The 22,660-nt window shown below is 39.1% G+C and overlaps 1 protein-coding gene across 3 annotated transcripts in view; it reads left to right on the plus strand.

The window, feature by feature from the left end:
* The window catches only part of LOC142931822 (protocadherin-15-like), a 129,137-nt gene that overhangs the window by 19,096 nt on the left and 87,381 nt on the right, over positions 1 to 22,660 (plus strand). For all 3 annotated transcript variants that reach the window (XM_076075939.1, XM_076075940.1, XM_076075937.1), the window contains 5 exons: positions 12,875 to 13,035; positions 15,266 to 15,421; positions 16,562 to 16,681; positions 16,809 to 16,919; positions 19,154 to 19,324. In XM_076075939.1, the coding sequence (XP_075932054.1) occupies positions 12,875 to 13,035; positions 15,266 to 15,421; positions 16,562 to 16,681; positions 16,809 to 16,919; positions 19,154 to 19,324 (719 nt within the window). The remainder of the gene's footprint in view (positions 1 to 12,874; positions 13,036 to 15,265; positions 15,422 to 16,561; positions 16,682 to 16,808; positions 16,920 to 19,153; positions 19,325 to 22,660) is intronic.

Here is a 22,660-nt window from a genome sequence, read left to right on the forward strand (position 1 = left end):
TCAAGTGACAATTCACAAATGAAACACCGTTGCCGAACTATATATCTAAATAATTGTCAGGTGTGAAGATATCATGAATGTACTTTAAACAAATATATAATTAATATGCTCTTTTCATGTTTGTTGACATTAGCTTGATGAGGTTAGCTAGCGTTAGCTATCCGGCTAAATGGCAGGAATAGCGGAAATAAGTAGAATCTGCAAACTGTTAAGTCGACTTCCATCTCCCATGGCCTCCACTCTCGTAGCGAGCTTTAATATAAACTGTTTTTGACCGAAAATAACCTTTTCTGCACTTTATAGTCTCTTGATTTTCACGATGCAGGCATTTTCCACATTATGCAAAAACAAAACTTCTAATTAAACTATTCAGTGCCAGTGTGCAGGCAGCCATGTACAAATCCTTAACATCTCTTCTAACCCCACTTGTAGCACTTATCCCTAACCCTTGACTCCACAGTCTGTGGTTGTATTGTGTCTCAGAGCTGGCCTTTTCCTGACCTCAAAATAGTTCTGCATTGCAGGTAAAAAAAAGTTATAATTTAGTGTCTTCGGTTTAGTGAGTGGGTCGATTTAAAACAGCTTCCATTTTTAAAAAAATAATTGAAAAGATGTTTGGTATTCTCACAAGGCTGGCTTTTTTCTTTCCATAATATTTGCAATTTAGCAGGAGACGAAACATCTGGGCAAATCTGGCTACAGCGTCCCAAGTTACCAATTTGATTTTGTGGAGCTGTGAGCACTGCTGTTTTATGTGCGCACACACATTAAAGCATTTGCAAAATTGTGTGTGTGTGTTTGTGCTTGTTTCTGTTCATGCCGAGTTACAGTGTGTGTGTGTGTGTGTGAGAGTGGGGGACATAGTGAACATGCTTTCTCTTTTTTACAAACACACACACACCCACACACACTGGTCTCAATTCTATGATCAAGTCCAGTTGTGAGGACTGCTCGGTCATCAATATGTAATTAGAGCGTAGCTGAAAGGTGGGATTAGTGCACAACACCTGCTCCTTGTGGATTAGAGAGCAGGGCAGGGGCGGGGCACGCAGTGAGGCGCAATTAAACACTACATATAGTACATTGTGACCATATCAATATGTCATTATTGTTGTATGGTTTATGCACCTTACAAGCTATTATTTTTTATAACGTAATTTATGGTAACCTCTGTCTGGTTTCCAGGCGCTGAAGGTTAATCAGATTTAAAGTGGGTCGCAACAGCCGGTACGTTCTCGGCTACTTGCCCCTAATTAGACCACGAGTGTGTTAATGCTATTGTTGTTCTTTCTAAGTGTAAAACATATTTTAATGTTTGATGTGCAAATATAGAGAGCAATTATAGAATATTGTGGAGATAAACGGTCAGCATAATTGCTTCTGTTCCCGTTGTAAATCACTCTGTGCTTATCCTGATTACGCTATTCATGTGTTTTGCTGCACTGTAATATTATTTGCATGAACATTCTTTGATTCGCTGGTTTAAATATCAATGTAAAATGCTCAGTCTCTGAGATGCAAATAATCTCTGAGTCAAATTGCTTAATCTAATTTATTGTGTTTACTTCATGCACGATCAGAGAAAGGAAATGCTCTGAATGAAAAGTAAAGGGTCTGAAACTAAAATTAGCCAAATCATTAGTTGTTTTTTTTTAAAGCTGATAGAATGAAATGCCTTTTTAATGAGTCCTGGTGTGAGCACACTACCCTCACTGTATCTTCACTGTATTTTCCCCAGAAAATTGCAGGATTGTCAACGTAGATTAATAGTGTCATCAAAGAATGTCTTTTTTTAATTCACATTCCTCTAAAGGGATCCATGTGTTCTTTCTCTGCAGCATCTTTCACTCCCCCCACCCCACCCCCCTCCCCTACTGTATGTACGTGGAGAGACTATAGAGCAGAATGATGTTGCTAGTATTCCACATTGTACTGTGGCACAGACAAGAGCAGAGATCACTGCAGTACGTTCAAAGCACTGTGTTGGCCTGTGTTAGTCTGGTAGCATCTTTGGATGTGCGCACACTTGGTCCCTACTCTGCATGAGCTAAATAGTTTCACAAATGTGCTAAACAGTGAAAATTGATCACCAGTTGTGTAGAAGGTGAGGTTTTAAAACAGAAAATCAGCCTTTTATATTTTAAATCACTTGACATTCAAAGGGTTTCTCCCCTAAAGCTGCAGAGCCAACACTGTATTGATGGCATCACCACTAGAGAGATTCTGGAGCTGCTCCACTGAAACAAGTTTGTGGACACCATATTGATGCTTAGGGCGGTTTCATGAATGCTGGCATTTTTTTGGTTCATAACTGTTAAAATTGCAAGAAAATTAAGGTTGATCAACACCTCCATGAGTCTTGAAGAATCGCACACAACTCGTCAACAGCAGGACCAAAGGTATTTATTGACTTTCCATTGTAGGGAAGCACATACACTGTAAATAGGTTTAAGCGTGCTAGCAAAAGAAAAATCTTTTTTTTAATGCTTGTCTTTAAAATTCAAAGAATTGGAGCTATTTGCATCACTTTTAAAAGTAAAACATTAAAAAAACTATCTGTGTTGTTGGATTTATTTGTGTAAGGTCAGCTGGTAATTTGCAGTCCTCTGTTGATAAAATATGGAGCGTTCTCTAATTCATTGCCAGCATATTGTAATGAGATCGTGGATTAGTTTAATCCTCACATTAGGCTGAACAGACATTCAAATTATTGGTGATTCATATTTCATGTTTGGATTTCATTATTAAGCACTGCAAATTAAATCCGTGCTGTTCAACAATAGAAATGTTGCTGTGGAGACTGAACCATGCATCTCTTCCAATCATCATGGTTGTAAAATGGTGATGGCAAATGGACTACTTATATTTAGCTTTTCTGTAGGACGAAGTGCTTTACAGTTAGCTTCTGATCCACCCATTGACACTGGGAGCAATTTGAGGCTTCTTAAGTTATTCAAGGATTTACGTACTAACCCTGCTTTTTACCCAACGAGCCGTTTTACCTCTTGAGCTACAGCTGCCTCCGTTTGTCAATTTCTCCTCGGCGACAACACAATATCCTGATCTGCCTTGCCTACTTGAGCTTTAAGTTAATGTGGAATGGCTGTAGGAGTTTGCTGACTGCTGTTGACGTGATGTTTGCTCGGCCACTTTCTAAACTGAGATATCTTAACAACCACTGGATGGATTGCCATGGCATTTCGTACAAGCATTTGTCGTCCCAAGAGGAATAATGGGGATCCCCTAGCTTTTCATCTGGTGGCACCAGCAGGTCAAAGTTTTCTACAAGATGGATTTGGAACTAGTCTACCTGTGGCCCCTACCGGCCTCTGGCTTTTTTGGACGGTGTGTTTTGCGATCGGCTAACAGAACTACCAGTATGCACACACACACACTGCTGACTGCATCGCCGCTGCGGCTGTTCTGTGGCTGCTCTCCTGGACCGTGCGCCTACACAGAGCCGGGGCAGATATGTGCAAAGATTAAAGCCAGAGGGCACATCTGTTTTGTGAAATGTGCGAGAACCCCCCGACTGATACACTTGCCGTCACAGCAGTGGGTGTTGCAGTCACACACCTGAGGGAGATCTCTACTGAGTGGGTATTTCTCACATTATGGCTCAGACATTAAGGTGTTTATTACTATCTACAACACAGCTACAGTACATGCCAAGGCTGAGCCACTCTTGCGCCGGCTTTCTTGATCACTCATCTGTTGGTTTGGCATAGAAGGTAATCATAGTCCCCATAGTTAGTTACAAATGAGGGGGGATGGGATGAAATATGAGTCAAAGACAACAGTGAAATTGGAAGGCAGGGTGGTGAATATAGTGCCTTCTGTTTTCTTTACATGCACACAGAAGCCAGTCTGTTCAGGAAAATCCGGTTAAAGCAGCAAATTGGAGTTTACATGCACTGCAGTAACCTGGTTAGCATAAAACCCATGTTTGGTCAGTAATGAGATTTCTCCCCCATGGTGCTTTGCCATATTTTTGAATGTTGGCTGCAATACTTAAAGTGCAGTGGTGATACTGTATGTAACACCTCAGCTCAAGGTTTTCAGAGTATTTGGAGTCACACAGCACAGTGGGAGGACATACTTTGTAGTGTGAGAGTTTGTTTTTTCGTCCTTCACATAGAACACAGCTAATGGCCATTAAATCAGAAATCTAGCTGCATGTACCAGGTTCCTCTTAATACCATGCCCCAATTAAAGAAACCGTGTTTCTCCGTCACATGTTTATGATAAATGTGTTACTTGCGAATGGATGCAGTTTTATTTTTAATGAGCTTGCACTGCCTGGAGTTTCTCTGACTAACAGAGACTGTGGTGGGACTTTAAGATAATGTTTTCACTCATCTCAGGTTTGGCATCAAGTAGAGACAATGGGAAAAGTATGATGCGACGGCAAAGTATTCAGTCATGTGGAGAAGCAAACCCCGTTCTTAGTTTTAAATGCGGTTGTTGCATAGCCTACTACACTGGAGCTCTTGCAAAATGTGTCACACATAGCTATTTTCGTTCACATGGGACAACTCAAATCTTTCAGGTAGTGTATTCGTTATAGGGAGTGAAATGTTTTTCAGAAAGAATGTTTGAATTGCAAATGGCAAATATGGATACACGTTGTCAAACGTGATCAAGAAACACTGCCTGGGTTAAATCTAGCTGTCAGAATCTAAAAATAAATAAGGCTTTCCTTTGCCCTGTAACAGTTTGGGGTGTATTGGAGGATATTCATCACTCGCTCCCAAAGCTAGAAATAAGAAAGATGAGTTTGCCCCATCTCTGATGTCATTCCAATGTACAGTTGCATAGAGAATTGCTTAAAAATGATGGCAGTCATTGGGTGAGAGTCAGTTCCAATACCTTGAGCAGCTCCAGGCCGTAAATCAGAATGACATCACAGATGAAAATCTTGGATCTTGAAATCTGAGCTTTGGACAGCTCACATTTATGTGAGCTTCAGATACTAACTGAGTCTGTTATAGACACTTCAGCTTCATGCTGCGGTGGTTTATTTAATGCCCCAGTTTTTTGATATTCACACACCTCTACTGGTGAAGAGTATATGACTCATGACTTGTCCAATTTCACATTATGACTACTGTGGTGCACATTTTAACCTTAAATCCAATCCAAGTTTTAAGAATAATATTTCTCCTGTTGGCCGTTACTCTTTATGTAAAATAGCACATCTGAACAGTTATAACCAGTCATGTGAATCTGCTAATCCTGAACAATTACAACGTTATTCAAAGAAGTTAAGCTCCCTCCCTCTTTAACGCAGCTATTAAAGACGTGCCCTGCAATTTATGTGCCTAAAATGCGTTCATTTAATCGAAAACCACCAAAGCATTGAAGACAGACACAAAGCTTTCTGGTATTAAAGCACTGATAGGACTTTATTCAGATCCAAGCAGTCTATTCTTTTTTAACGGAACTCGTCTCACACACCCCTTCATGTTACTCAAGGTAATGAATGCTCTGTCTACAAGGTTCTTGTTGAAAGGTTTCGACCTCTTTTTAAGGGATGAAGGTCTTGCAATGCCTGGCACACTCGCATGTAAAATCGATGATGTACAATCCACTGACATTTACACTACATTGCATGTGATGTCAGTGACCTGATCAAGGACATATGCTAATACTTTACATCCGTTCCAAAAGTCAGAAAATGTGACCACCTTGTGCTAAAGGCGCAGGAACAGAGTTTTTATGAATTGTACAAGACAGCAGTCTGTAGAAAGTATTTAATATGTAAAAGTACGCTGTGCAGGTACTATACATTTTACGACCACTAGCCTCAGCTACAAAGCACTGTGAGCATGATGATAGAGAACGTGCGTCCCGCCCCCACATGCTCTTTTGGGACGTGTGTGTGCGCACGCTCAGCCAAGAGCGTTGTCCTCAGTGTTTGATAAAGAGTAGCAAAATAATTGATGACAAAACATGTCAAAAATTGCATCAATTGCACAGACAGGGGACGCCCTCATCATAGGAAAACAGCGTCGCAGCAAAGTGACAATTGTGCGACACAGACGTTTATTGCTGTAGTCCTAAAACGCACTAGAAGCTTCATTCTCCTCCTTACAATAATATAGGCAAAATAGGCTATACCTCTGGTGTTGTTCTTCAGCCGACAAGGCAACAACAGCCTTACTATCTATTTTAATGCTTTCAATTTGGAAACAGTGCTGATGGCACTTTTTAGCATCATCATTACGATTGTGTTGTCCATCTTTCCTTTCTCCACACAATCTCCTGCAACAAAGCAACCATGTTTATCTCTTGGAAAGCCTGCGACGCCCCTTGATTCTTATGTAAATAGATGTAGAACATTTAACATACTGGCCTCTGTGATGGTTTGAGGCATACTGTATGTGACTGTCTATTGTTCAGTGTATTTCTTCCATTTACTCCTATGACTGGCTGCTTGGACCGTTCTCACCACACCGTAATCTGGCCTACAAAACAAAGCCGTTCATTATTATGATTTTATGCAAGTTGTACTGTCAAAACTAATCTGCAGGACCAGTTTGCTTCTTTGGCTTACATTCAAAAGGATTATTGTTATTACACAAGAGATATGAAATCATCCTGACTATGTGGCACATAGTGGATCAGACTGAATGAAACAATAATGTGTCACATTTGTTTCGCATTAGTTTATTTTGACTGCAGTGTAACATCTGTTGCCACACAGCAAGAGATCTATTTTGATTTTAATGAAAGTTGAGGCTCGTGATTAAAACATCCTCATTTTTGTCAAGTGATTCATATTATGCTTTGAAATTGAATTATTTATTTATTCATTTGCAGGTGTGGGAAATTGTTTAATCTTCAACTCGAGCAGTTGATGTAGGCAGCCATTATTAAAACAAACTAACGAGTTATAACAAACCTACAGTCTATACATGTCATAGAACAAGTAAAATCAACATCCCAGGCTTATTTATCAAGCAAGAAAAGGAACAACTGACTTTCTGTCATCTTCATTTATCGACACTAAATATACTTAAACCAACCAGCCTTTTAAAATAGGTACAACTTATCACCACAGAGAGCTTGAGACACCGATCAGTGTGGGAACAGGAAGCAGGAGCCACAATTGGCCAGCAGCCAAAGAGGTTCCACAATTCATACTTAAGATTGTGCAACATTATGAGAGGATGTACTGTCTGCAGACAGTAAAGTTTGTGTTTATGTCCGTGTGTTTATCAGTTATTTTGGATTGGAAAAGTATGTCATCTCTGCTTGATTCCTTTAATAGCCCTTTTTGCAGCTTGGGTGAATGATGTATCTGAAGTTTCCAGCCTCTACAGAATGTTACAGCTCAAAAACTTTCAAAGACACAATGGCCTTCCTGTACTTGCTGCTGATGCAAGATAGATCTGATTGTCAAGTTCTTCTCAAAGCTTACAACACTGAATGGCGTAGCTGCATCATATCTCATCTGTCATACTATTAGTGATTGCATTGAGCTCTTCTCTGCACTCACTTGATGCACTTGACTTGACTATGTCATCCGGTTATCCCCAGAATAAATCAGAGTTGTGTTGGTAGTAGAACATCTTCCAACACCGCTTCCTAAATTTGGAGTACAGAGAGAGTCTGACAATTAACAACTAGATGTGCTGTATGCAAGTTTTGAACAGCCATTAATGGCCATGCTAGTTATGTGGCGCTATGGATGGCAAAATGCCCTTTTCACTGCAGCCATGTTTCCTTAATGTAACAGGGCAATAATAAATGGTATTAATTCACCTGTGTTTATCCTACAATGACATTTCAAAATAGTTGCTGTGAAAAAGGCCTTTTGTAGGTTGTTGATTGATCGCATTTATGATCCCCTGACTATTCATGTTGTACCATCATCAGGTCAAAGTTTTGATTTGTCCAATACTGTGGTTTATGACCAAATACCTGCAAATCTACTGACACACCCATCCTCATCTGTCATTTTATGTTCAGCGCTAATTAGCAAATATGAGCATGCTAACTCGCTAAACTAAGATGTTGAACATGTAAACATTAGATCAATTGTATAGGGGTTTCTATTTTGTATGTGTGAAGTGGTTTAAGATCTCTCTCAGTCATAATGCTCCTTAAATGTAAACAATGCATATTCTGCTCAAAGAGTGTGTGGTTTAAAGCTGAGATTAGGGAGAGAGTTGTATCAGTAAGTTTGACATCGCTACGCTTTTTGTACCGTAGTTATTTTCAATTATCAATTTGCAGTCAGGAAATTATGTTTGTATTTGGGCGGTTTTTGGCAATCCACAGAGGCAAATTAGCTGTCAGCCAAAGTGATGAGAAAGAGTGGATGGTTTCACTCAGGCTGAAATTAACCCAATTTTCATGAATAGCAGGGTGTTCATTTTATGCCCTGTATTGACAAAATTATGCGATATAAGCTCAGCATGCACGTACGTATGACATGCAACTCACTCAATATGGGAGGAAATAAAAAATCATTCATATCCATCTTCATAATTCCCTGGAGGAAGAGATTGCTGCAACACCATTTGGGATCCGTGTTTACTGAATAAAACAGCTGCAGCTTTTTTCCCCCCTTTGTCTTCTTGACTCTGGTTTACTTTGGCAGACATGCATAAACAGACAGATGTTTTTCATGTCAAATTATATCAAAAGCAATTAAGCATTTGGAGTGCTAAGATGGCACTGATATTACATCCCCCCTCATTTGGTGATGGCTGCAATGCACTTATTTCACTCATGGCAGGGCATGCTGCACAGTGGGCTCCTTGACAGCTGTGCTCGTGTTTGTACTGAATGTGCATGAGTGAGAAAGTTAAACACTTCTGTGCGAGTTTTCTGAAGCAAATACCCTGCATTGTAAGTGTGATTTCACACTTTCCATAATTGCTCCTTAGTTGCTGGTTGACCACTCCACACATTGTGAGCGCACAGACGTGTTCAGTTTGGAAATGTCTCAGTTGCAGGAGTTAGATCATCCTGCATCATATTGCACTCTAAGATTGTTCATTATCAGGTAAATGGGCCATGAGCTCCTAATTAACTCTTTCCAGAGTCTCGGTACCTGAATTGCAAAGGCTGATCTCCTTTTGGTCTTTAGACTTTTGAACATCCAAAACACAAACTTCACAGGATCTCAGTCAGCAAGCTGTCGCATATGGAGTCCCCCAATGGGCTTTAAAAGTAATCAGTAAGATGTTAAAATCACTTCTAAAATTAAGTAGCAAGTGAAGTGATGCCAGGATAGGGAAATATGCTCTCATTTTAGTGCCAGAAAGATACTTTTTACCATATCCAGAAGGAGGGGAATTACAATAATCCAAATGGGACATTACAAAGAAAGTCGCCCGGCTTGTTTTGGGGAGGAATCCACTTAATAGATATTATGAGTGTGAATTAGATGTGGAAGAGGCAGTTTGAAAACATGCCATGAAGAAATGAGGGTCCCCTCAGAGATGTTCTGAAATGACCTACACATCCCTGTTGACAATGGCCACCCAGTGCTAGCTAAGTCTGCTAAACTATATCGACTATCAAACATTGCATGATGTAGAAAACTTGAAAAGGATTTCTCTTATTGTTTCATAATCATTCATTTCTTGTCTTGAGGAAGGCAGTTTGAGCTCTGTGATAAGCTTTAAAAACCAGACTGAAACCTTCAGACTGGGTTCTCATTAATAAAAGCTGGCAGTTGATCTATAATTTCCTCCAGAACGTTTGCCAACAAAAAAAGATATTTGAGATGGGTCCAAAAGTCAAACCTTTGCAGCAGAGGTTCAAATGGTGCATTCAAAAAAAGACAATGGCAACAGTGAGTGACAAGATAACCATTAAACTACTGTTAAGGACAGCTTTCCTACTTAATGAGCTATAACTGAAATTGTTGTTGATATATGTATATCCTGCAGCTTTTTAAGAGAGTTTGGTTCGCAATAATTGCATCTATTTTCACATACCACCTACACAAGTGCTCATTTACCATTATTTAAAGGAATGATGAAATGCTGAAAATATTGTTTCACTAACTGTTTTCTCGCCTTTTGAAACAATTATATCATTGAACTTTACTTATGTAGTTATGAGTTAACTGCTTGTTATTACGCTATCATACCCACTTATTTCTTTTTTTCTTCATGAGACTGATGACAGTAGTGGCGCTCCATTATTTCTTTTGGTTTGCTTCATTGTGGCACCCTCAACCTTTTATGAATTAAGATCTTGGATTAAACTCAAAGCATATTTCAAACACGAATTCATACTAAAACCAATACAGCTTTTTTTCATACTAAACCTGGAGCCCTATCAGAAACAGACGGATGCCAACTTTATTGATATTCGGGATAAAAGTAAGCCCTCTGTGTTGTCTCTGTGGGGTTCGTCCACTGTGAAGGCCAGATCAGAGGCTCCTCTGACCGGAGATGAGCCTGACTGAATCACAGGCTGCTAAAGAGAGAGATTTTATTTATTTAGAAATGAAGGACATATTCAGCACGGTGGAACTCAGGGTAGCACTTGTTTGTAAAGGTCTGACAGACTCTGGCATCCCAATGACTGATGAGGACAACAACTTTGCTGTGTGAGATTGAGAGAGGAAATGCTATTGACTGTTATTGACTGTCAACGCAAAAAAAAAAGCTGAAGTTCAAATAACTTGAGAAAGAAGGCTCACTCCGCCCTTCCTTGTAATATTATTAGCGGTGTAATTTACGACCCGAGAGTTTCAAAAAGATGTAGCTCACCACTCAAGTTACTGAGGCAGATATATTTATGAAAAGCTGTGTTTTAGATTAATGAACAAGCAACAGGGGGGTCTTTTGACTTTTAAATTAAATTCTTAGTGGAGCCATTTTTCAGACGGGGTTTAGCACAAGTAAGACAGATAATTATAGGTCTTTGTGATTACAACACACAAATGCATCAAACCCTGACTGCTGCAAACGGGGAGCACGCTCATTAATAGTAGCATAAAAAAATGCAGGAGTGGGTATTATAATTACAAGGCAAAAGCTTCTATCACACTTCCGTCTGCGCTCCTTCCAGAGAGCCTGAGCGATGAACCTGCTTTATGAAAGGATGAAATTCAAGATGTTATGGGCAGTAATTAAAAAAAACCACATTAAAACATCACCACCCTCTTAGGTTTTACAGCTGGCATGTCAGGTACTTTTAGTTTCCACAGTATTCAACATATATATACTGTGTATATATATATATATATATATATATATACTGTGTATATATATATATACTCGAGTTGTCACCAGCTCACTTTAGGCATATTGTTGATTACATGTGAAATATGTGTGAATGTAAAAGGGATGAATTAAGGTAATTCAAGAAAAAACAAAACATGAATAAGAACTCTGTATAACTCGTGTTTTTAACTGAATGCTTGGAAGCGGTGGTTTTGCTCACACGGTTCAGCCTGTCATGGTGCTATAACTCCTAATGACTGAAAGCTTTATATTTGATTAGACAGTGAAATTTAAATTAACGTTCTCTTATATCTGAATGACATGGATGATTTTCCTACACAGCATGAGTAAATGAATATGTGTAGCCTAAATATACTTGTGTTACTCTGTGTTTGATAATGTGAATTGCTTATTCTGTTGTTGCCATTAATTTAAACATCCTTCACTTTGGCACAAAAGCACCGGCGCTGAGTTTTGTACAATATCTCCGCCTGAATCTCCGACATGATCTGTCTCGTATATTTTAAAAACTGTCTGGATGGATGGATAGCATACCAAAACGATACTGATACTTTATGTAACAACATGATACACTGAGATTAAAAGCTAATTTGATTCAATCTACCTACAAAAATATTTTTATATATAAGTTTTTGTTTTGTTACAGAAATGAATCAGTTATTTTTCAAGTCAGCATGTATGTGTGAGGTAACTGTAAATTGCTTCAGAAAGATAGAATAAGAAAGATTAGACCAGAATAATGGGCTGTACCTGTATTTGCTATATTCATCAACTATTAAAGTGACGGCAATACCCCAATAAACAGTGTGACATAGCACTAATTTATTACTTTTCATAGTTTTTGTAGTATGCAGGCAGCTTTCTAATTACTTTTCCTAAAACTTTTGAAACAGTAGTTTTGTAATAAAAGTCTTTTGGTTTTCACTTTTTCAGCAAGGTGTACTTTTACTTAAGTATGTATTTGAATTCCATTTTGCGCCACTGATCTCAATGGAAACACCTTATCACTGCTCCTGCTGGCTTTTTCTTGATTTAATGAACCACCAGTTATTTCATAAATCAACCAATTTAGCCACTGATGAATAAAACAATCCTCAGATTTAACAGGCTTTGGGAGACTTATCCCAGAGGGCTGATGTGGCAAAGTTTAAATCAGTCACTGTTTGAAAGCTGTGGAGTATAAACCAGAAAGTGTTGGAGCCCTCAAGGATGATCATTATCGACTTTAGAGATTTACCTGCATGTGGAATAGTCCACATATATCTGAGGCATTATTTCCTCTTTTCTTTTAGGGCTGTTGAGCGGTCAACGCAGGAGTAGATATAAATAGTAATGTTAGTTGTTTTTTTACAAGATAAAAAACCTATACCACAGAGAAAAACTCTTCTACTGTTTTAGATATTATAAAACCGTTATTCCAGTAAGCTTCATGGGGGTATTATTTAAAAAACTGTGTTCTTTGTTTTTCATTTCTTTTCATTTCAGCTGATTGTTTGTAACTAATATGACCTTTATCCTCCAGTGCATTTGCTTTTTTAGTATTCTTTTTTAACAACAAAACATTTTTTCAGTGCCAAACATGAGTTTTTGGAAAACATATTTATTGTTCCATCAACAAGAGGGCCGTTTATTAAGTAAAGACTACTCTGCCTTCACAGGTACCGTTTTGGTGGAAAACATGCAGATAAATGGCCGAGCCCAAGACCCAGGCAGAACCATCTCACTGACGTTGCTTGACAACTATTACTACTGGGTGATACTGGAACCAGCACGACAGAGGCTCTACCTCAACAGCACCGGGCGCATTCTGGACAGAGACGTGAGTACAGGACTAAGGATGGTGATGTGTATGGAAATCAGGGGAAATAAAGTCACCCTTGTGTCTCTGTGTTTTTAAGTAAATCTATTTTCCTTCATTTATGAATACATGTGAGCTTGTTGTGCGGAACAGTATTTCACACAAGCTATTAATCACTGGTCTCATGGTAATGATTAAGTGTTGTGTACACACGGTATCCGTTTAATGTTAATCATAGGTGAGTCAGTTTCTTCATATTTATTTTTACCAGGGCCGTTTAAATGTACTAATTCGTCAACATTATTATAATTTCTGAGGCCAGTGGGAGGCCATCCACATGATGAAAAAACAAAGCATATTCAGAGGTTTTAATTGGCTGTTTAGGGTGATGTGGTCTTTTTACAGTAGCAGTGACAAAAAGTTCAAAAGAAGTTCTGAAAATGTTGTATCTTCTTGTGCTCATAATACAAAGAAGAAAAGCAACCAATGAGTCAGAAGATTTCCACTGGAAAGTACGGTGCAGAACGTGCATAATGTGCATAATGTGCATAACGTGCGTTGAGTGGATGGCCACAGCAGGAATAGACAGCATTTTGTTAATTAGACACAAATTGTTGTGCGTGTCCATGCACTTTGAAACGTACTTTACTATTATTATTTATTTCAGGAATCTATACAGGAAATACATATTTATACAGGACGTGGTACGAACAATTACAATATTTTAAAGCTCCCCCTAAATTTCTCAAATGCCTTTCTGGTATTTTAAACCCTGATCATATTTTTTTGTTTTTACTGACTAACTACTACCTGCACACATGACAGAGAATGATCAGTGACCTGGATAAGATGTTAACTTTCCATACAATCCCGGTTGCTATCAGAGTGCTCCAGCTAGCATATCCACGTTTCTCACAAGTGCAACACAGCAGGATGCTTCTTTCGTTTTGTTATGTTGCCGCCTTTTTTGTGGTTATGTTTCATCCTTCATGCTTACAAACAGATAAGGAAGGGGATAAATCAAACATGGCATGTGAGATGGCCTAAATAAGGTTTTTGCAAATTTGACTGATATTAGCAGTTATGACAAAGTGATCAATACGATAAGGCAATTGATCTTGATTATAATCGTTTAATCTTTATCATTACCTTCATTTTAATAACTAATTGTAGCTCATGATGTTTTTTACTGTTGCTTAGCTACAAAGAGAAAACATTGTAGATGTAATGTAGCATCAATTTTGCATTGGTTCAGCCTAGATTGATAATTAACCCCTAGTGCTAAATATAGTAAGTGAAGGAATAAATCCAGACATTGTGTCTGTATGTAATGTGTTCAGTTCAGCTCTGCAGGGTACCCAGTACACCTGCAGTGAATACAGATCAGTTAAAATGGTAGAGTATAGGATGTGAGGTGTGGGGTTCACTGGGTGTTAAGTGCGGTGACTGCCGTGGGAAAGAAGCTGTTTTTGAAGTGTGTGCTTATGGCCTATGGGGGATGGAGCTATACTTGAAGCTGCTAATGGGAATATCTTAGAAATATGGCCAATTAACAGGAGAAATGACAACAGGGGAGGAGCGCATGGGAATCAAACCTTTACAAGTGAGAAGGAGAGAGGGGGAGGAAGAAGCTGACCAGGCTTCACCATTACTGTTTCTAAATCCAGGTGACTGGCAGTGGTGGCGGTGAGACAAGCTGTCGCTGTCCAATATACATTTTAAACAGAACATTGCACAAGGCCGGCAGCTCTGCTTGATCAGACATTTGAATAATTTGCTACATTATTTATTTAAAAAAGCCATATAAGGCTGCACAGTAAAATAATAATTAAAAAAAACAATAGCTGTGGTTTGTTTACACCAATATAATTGCACCAATTCATCCAGACTGAAGTAGAATCAGTCAGGATGGATTCAATGTCAGAATACAGTTCACCAAAAAAAACACATTGATTCAAGTAAATTGATTTAGTAAAAAACACTGGTGGATGCTGGAAAACAGACTTTTCCCCCCCCAGAAACCTCTCTCCCCTCTGTCTTATAGCTTTAATTATCATTTGTATGTCTTGTTTGTTTGCTGTACTGGTTAGGTAGCTTGTTTACTTGGAGTATTTTAAACCAGTGGAGGTCAGGGCAGCGGCTCTCATTTGATTATCTCCGACAAAATACACATGTTGTTCACATATAACAACGTTCAGTGTGATTCTTCCAGAGAATGAAGTGTCTTTCTTTCTCTGTCTCTCTCTCTCAGCCACCCAACTACATCACCACCATCGTGGTTCAGGTCCAGTGCACCAATGAGCTGGTTGGTACTGTCATTTTCCACGAGGTACGGATTGTTGTGAGGGACATGAATGACAACACCCCTCGCTTTCAGCAGCCACGCTACTATGTTGCCGTAAACGAGGTAAGCGAGCGACTCCTGTTGTTGTCTCTGTGGGATTTGTAAATCAAGACACTCTGTGCAGAACTTTAATGTTGATTGGACCAGTTTTGTTTAATGTGAATAATTAGCCGATTCCAGTGAAAATTGGTGCAGCCTGTGAGCTATTTTCATCCTTATTCATCTCGGTTTCCCCGAGTCAGATCCACAAATGAGGACAAAGTGGCATACATCGCTGTTTGCCACAGAATCTGTTTGTTTTTATCCTACCAGTGGGGTCACCAGAGTCTGAATTATTCAAATCACACTGATGATCATCAACATGGTCCTGAAGAGTCAAATTAAGTTGTTGACTCAATATTATTGAGGAACGGGACTATCCTACTGCCTGCAGCTATTTATTAGCTAGGTTCTTGTTGACTACACATTATTATGTTTCATTTTTGATACAGAAATAATATCTTCATCTTTTACAACAATTCTGTTCAATGTGGCTGTACGAACCAGGTCCTACTCCCCTGTCAGACATAACAGTCTCTACAGTACGTAGAGATCCATGCTAACTGGCCAGTCAGGAAAGCATTCAAAGAATTTTGTTGCTGCTCGCTCTGCATTCATTTACATACTTCTTCTCAGCACCAGGCGTGACAACCGTTTGCCTCCAGAACAAACCTGCAATTCATCAAATCTTCTGAATTTACAGCTCATGTGTTTTGAGATTAGGAGATAATTCCCTGCTGAGTTCCGTTGTTTACACTTTGTGTACATTGCATGTTAGAGGTTCCTGTCACAGTGTGTTATCCTAGCCGTATGCAGCTGCCCCAGCAGCATAGTGAGTCATTCTACATTGCTGTCAACTTCTCCCCTGAACAAGCGCTCCTGCTCGCTGCCTGGTCATGTGGACCAGAGCTGAGGGCTCTGGGGAAAAGCTGTGGTTCTCATACTTACTTTTTGTTATTCTGTCAGCACGTAAGTCTTCAGACTGCTGCTGACTGCAACGTTTCCTCTTTTAGATTTTTTTTTTTTCTTTTTGTGTACTAATGGGCTTGGGTGGCAACAGTAATAGCTATATGCATGGCAGGCTCCCTGCTGTAAGTAGATGTTGTACTCACAGGGGAATGTTTGAGCAGTTGACTTTTCTTTCAATCTCATATTTTCCTGTAGCTCACACCAGTTGGAACGACCATTTTCACTGGCTTCTCAGGAAATAATGGAGCTACGGACATTGACGATGGGCCCAATGGACATATAGAATACGGCATCCTTTACAACCCCAATGACCCGGTATATGGACGAGTCACGCCATGATAAACACCCTCTACACCATTGTAAATTTCTTCAAGAGTCATGACTTATTGCTCACATCCACCTTTCCTCCTGTCTAATCATATCAACTCTCTTTTTCTTTCAGGCATCGAACAGTACAGTGAGTGTTGCAAACACCCTTTCTGGACACATCATTCTGGCAGAGAGGCTAAACTATGAGGAGAGAACTCGCTACCTGGTTTTGGTCCAAGCTAATGTAAGTGGCTTTTGATTAATCTAGTGATAAGACTAGTAAGTGCTCAATGTCAACAAATAATAATATAATATACATAGACTCTGATTTTATACGTTTCTTTGTGAGGTAAAGAACTCACTTGCAAATACACAAACATATCAAGATTCCCTTTTTCTTCAGTAGCAGCGGCTGTATTCACATTTGAAGCGAGGAATTGAATCACTTAAGGTCCTCTTTTTTTTTGGCCTAAGAGAGTAAGAGAGTGTTTCCACCATATTTCAGATCTTTCTAGGTCTAGAGAGTGGATGTTAATAACATGAGGTCAATAGTTTGCTGCTTCAATGAGTTCAAATCAATAAACTGCATCATTTCTATTCCTGAGTCAACTTTTAAAGCACCTGTCATCTTTTTTTCTTTTTTTCCAGAAATGTGGTCATCATTAAGCAAATCATCTTTTTTATTTTATTTGTTATCTTTTTTTTTTTAATAAGTTTTACCAGTCATAAGTTGGATTCTTGTTTCTTTTACACATATTAAGAAGAAGTAATTAGAGATTTCTCAGTTGGCAGTCAGTGTAAGGGAATCACACAAACAAGCTTTTTAACTCCCATTTAACGAGTACAAATTCAGAGATCGCTCACGGTCGGCGATTAAAGCAGAGACGATTGAACCCTCAATGCTTTCAATACTACTTACTTGTTTTTCTTTCATTAAAAATGATTGAAGCTGTCTTTGAGACATTCTATGATAACTGTTGGTAGTATGTATTTTCCAGAGCAACTTTGCAAATCAGAATTAATTATGGATGCGTAATTATGGATGTTACTTGAGGGAGGGAATTTTCCTTTCCACTCTCACGGGGCAACATGTCTGTAAAACAAGTAAACATGTCAGTACGAGTTATAATGAAGGCACTTTTATTCTCTTTTTCTAGTCCTCACCCTAAGACACTAGGCAGTAAATGTCTGTTGACCAAGAGCTACTGCAAAGCCACTGGCCAATTAGACAAACACCCAGGCTGGGATTTAAGGGTTCCCTGTTTCTATATAAACAGTGGTGGATGATTCAGAACCTTATTGATTGAAAGCTGTGAGTCTCAATATACAGAACCTTTCTTCACAAAAAAACAAAAGCAACAGTTATCATAAGTCACATCATTATAATCACTTCCCGGTCACTGATAACATAATAATTTACCTTAACAAGCAGTGGTCGAATATTACACCCTATACGATAAAAAGGAAGCACTGCAGGACAGATAAGCATTTAGCAGTTAACCAATCTTCTATTCTCTCCATTTCCTGCATGAGGGAGCAAAAGACTCATTCCTTTACTCTGGCAAGAGGTCCTCCAGGGAGATTTTCATTTTCTCTTGCAAGAGGACATCAGAGTAGAGAAAGAAAGAAGACATGGTATTTACTAGAACTCTGTGCTGCTTGTGTCAAGAGTTCAATTACACTAACAGTGCAGATCTTTGATGTGCCGTGCTGCTCACTTCTCAGGGCACAACTCTGGGAAGCAGCAGTACAACAGTGGGCGATCTTTAACGATAGCTGCTGAAAAGATGTGTTTTATTGGCAATAATTATTTCATAAGAATGAGTTCAAGTAGAATATAGAGTCGTACTGTTCTACCTGGTTTGAAGTGGTCTTATGTTAGGTTTAATGTTTGCATCAAAATATCGCTTACATTTAAAAACATGTGAATTTATTATGTTGCAAAACATTAAGCTAATCAGGCAGCTAACTTCTGACATTTAACATGATGCTTTAACAAATACTTTACATTGTAGTAAAAGTAAAAGCCTTTTGTTTAGGTGTTTTATTTCAAAACGCTCCTACGACCTATTTTTCAAATTGTCTTGTTTAAACAAGTTTTCCTTATTGCATTGAGATAACAAATGGGTTATTTAGAAGTGATGATGGTCTGCTGTCAAAACAGCACATTCAAAAATGATTCTTTTTTTTTTTCTACTGCAGAAAATATTTCAATCATGTTCTACTTAAGGCAAGTGTGTTCCAGTACCCTTTCCTGAAGCCAGACAAATGAGGAAGAAAAACAATGAATGCGTGACTGTGAGCTTCCACAACGGCAAACAACTGTAATATATGCTCAAGAACAGCTGCAGAGATCTGTCATGGTTTTAAAATGTGGTATTGATTAGAGCTCGAGCAGTGTGTGTTTCCGGTGCACGAATCAACAAATCGTCTGGGAGTTTGAAGTTTGAAATTGAAAGCGTTTTCTTCATCTTCCAGGACCGCGCTCCGTACCCCCCCAACAGACGAACTGCTACCACGACTCTGACTGTGGACGTTCTGGACGGAGACGACCTGGGCCCCATGTTCCTGCCCTGCGTTTTGGTGAACAACACCCGTGACTGCAACCCCCTCACCTACCGTGTTGCTATCCCTGAATTCACTGAACCGGTAAGAGAACCAGGCAGACGGGCAACTGTGAACACGCTGCTGTTCCACAAGGTCATTTTAACAGAATTCCTCCTGTTATTGGTATGCGCATTTGTTTATATTTGTATCTCCAGTCATCCTGCGTGTGCCACATAGATTCAGATTTGCGATACATTTGTACTACAAATGTTCAACTATGCCAGCATGTTAAGAAGCCTAATTGTCCGCTTACACCTTGTCTTTGCCTCCTCACATGTAGGCAGAGTAAGCTTTGCTGTTGTGTCTCAGCATGGTTATTCCAGGGGCATTTTCTGGTCTGTTGGACCAGCAATTAGAGCTGAAGGCTGAGTTGACCTGGGATGACAGCCATAACACTACTGGAATTCACAGAAGCAAGACAAATAGAGAGGGAGATGAGATAAAGAGTCTGAGGTGGTGCACCAATAGAAATGATATGTATATCTATCTATCTATATCTATATATATGTCTATATCTATATCTATGTCTATAGAAATCTATATATACTGTGTATTTCTATGTATTACAAGATCTGAACTGATATTAACTGAACTAGACTTAAAACAATCTCACATCAAGGTCATCTGAGCACTGTTCTGGAGGTTTCTATCATATCACATTGTCTTCATCAGAAGATGGAGTCTGATCAGCCGCCATGGAACTACAGACGTGTAGACTTTCCATTATTCAGAGCACCTCAAGGACTTCTTATATAAGTGAAGAGTTTGACAGTTTATTCTGGATCTTTAATTAGGGCTGGGCAATACAGCGATATTATATCCATATACTATTCTAGATGTCGTCATAGATTTTGGATTTCGTAAAATGGCAAAAGAAGTGTTGTGTATTTCTGGTTTTAAAGGCTGCATTACAGTAAAGTGGTGTATTTTCTGAACTTAACTCACTTCTTCATTATTTTCACATCACATATTTTGTGAAAGCACCAATGGTCAACCCTACAATATCGTCCCAATTTCGCAACGAGGTATTTGGTCAAATAAATTGTGAAATTAGGTTTTCTACATATCGCCCAGCCCTAACTTGGGAACAGTAGTTGACAAACAAGCTCAACTATAAGTCTACTTACTCGCTTGTTCTGTTTTTTTTTAAACTGTATTACACAGTCGTCATCAGCAGTCTAGACCACATTAGACAAGTGGACTGGATTGAACTGTCTTGAATTGGATTGGACTGGAGAAGTCTGGATTGGACTTGATTGGATTTACTGCACTGTAGTGGATTGAGGTTGGCATTGCAGTGTCTTCAAAGCAGGAGGGTTTGCGAGTTTTGTTGCAGTCGTTGCAGTATTATATACTGCTTGAAACAGAGAAAATAACTACTATAACTATAAAATAACACTTTCACATTAACAACAAACTGAGTATGTGTTGTTAATGTGAATTATTGTGACGTCAGAGCATTTTCCGAATACGTAGAATTGCTTGATTTACAAATAAATGCCAAGTTATTTTGTTATTTTTGTTAATTGGAGCTTGACAAACTAATTTATAGTTTGATTAGCTCCACGAACTGAATTATGATGAAACACAAAGCTGAGAATTCTGCTCTGAAGCAGTATTGGGAAAAGACTGCATCAAGCATTGGGTTAAGTGTGTGGGTTGACATGTGTCGAACATATAGAGTTGAACTGAGACAGAGAGAGATTAACTAGCACAGAAGCCTGCAATCATGACACAACAGAAGCTATTTGGATTGGTTGAGAAAATGAAAGGTTGTAGATTGCGGCCCACAGAGAGAAAAGGGGAGCTGCCACAGTGCGTAACAGTTGTTTGTCCAGACTTTCCATTCAGAGTTTGCCCATGTAATGTATAATTTATGATAAAAGGTTTGCAGACTGCTAAGTATGCAGGACCTGGGAGCACCGGGTGCACAAACCAAAGCTTTTTCATTAGTGTGAGAAAATGTTGCCCTTTTTCCCTGTCTTCCTGCTTTTCCCCTGGAAACACTGCATGGTTTCATCCTGCCCAAGCTTCATGCCTATAAAACCTGATGTTACACTGATATTACATCCCTTTAATGTATGTATACGGTTGTATTACTCTCAATAGGATGTCTCCTCTTTACATTTAGAGTTTCTTAAGTCTGTTTCATAACATGAGTCTTTTTTTGCTTTCCTTAAACAGTGTTTAATTTCATAGCTTTGCAGTTTTTAATCAGTTTTTTTTCTCTATTCTGCAGTGTAACCATTATGCTAACATATCTGTCCACGGGGAGATTTGTCGTCTCATAATTGATGAGTGTATTGTAATTAATCACAATGGCTAGACAGGCATTATTAAGTTGATCTATATTTATTTTTTTGCCCTGGGGGGATATAATGTGGGCTCTGGAGTCCCCTTGATAATGACTGCTGGAGGAGGGTATTATAGCTAATCATCATTGTGCAGAGCTAGAGGGATTTGATTTAGCGCACCTCCAGACATTGTAAAAGCGAGAGGGCTGGTTAGGGAGGGGTGTAAGGATTACTCCAGAGCTGAGGGACATAACTGTGCCCCCTCAGGGAGGGATTCTTCCTGCCAAAGAGCTGTTAGCCATGTGCCTGTCTATGCTAAGGAAGTTTAGCACAGGCCTCTTAGCATACTCGCGCATACTGTATCGGCCATATTGAGGTATTTTGCATGAGGAGAGGTATTCTTAAATGTGATGTGCTAAACATATTCCCACTTAGCCATATGTTGGTGCAAAAGTGGAGAGGCAGAGCTGGGCAATTAGTGCTATGACGTCTGAGTATGCATGAGCAGAAAAGTAGCCTGCAGCACCACAACAGATTACCCTCAATGTGCAACTCTATTATGCATTTTAAAAGTATGCATATGAGAAATATATCTTATAGCACTGGCTTATTAATTAAATATCCTCATAATTGGCTAGTGTGCTAAACATGTTTACTGGCCAACATCCAGCATTTGGTTCTTTAATTGGATATCGGAAAGAAGGGACACCGATCCAACTATTTCAGTACCGATACCTGAGCTTTGGGTATCGGCTGATATGTGTACGGCAACATCAGGCTTGATTAAACATTGCTTTTTTTAACTTTGTAAAACAAACTACAACAAGTAAACACATCGGTATATATGACCTGAAATGTTATTTATTAAATTAATGATATCTGTTACCAGCAATCAGCCCATTGTCACCTCTACCCGATTCAGCTCTTTGAAATATCAGTATCGGTATAAGTGCATCTCTATCAGAAATATTCTCTTTGTTTCTTTTAAAAGTCATAAAATGCATTCTTCAAAGATTGCAGCAGCTCCTCTCATCCCCTTCAAAAGCAGAAAACAGTTTTAATGGGCCAGGAAGAGAGTCCAGGG

This window comes from Anarhichas minor, unplaced genomic scaffold (assembly GCF_050575085.1).
Source record: "Anarhichas minor isolate MPS153535 unplaced genomic scaffold, ASM5057508v1 ptg000054l, whole genome shotgun sequence".
In the NCBI taxonomy this organism is placed as follows: domain Eukaryota; kingdom Metazoa; phylum Chordata; class Actinopteri; order Perciformes; family Anarhichadidae; genus Anarhichas; species Anarhichas minor.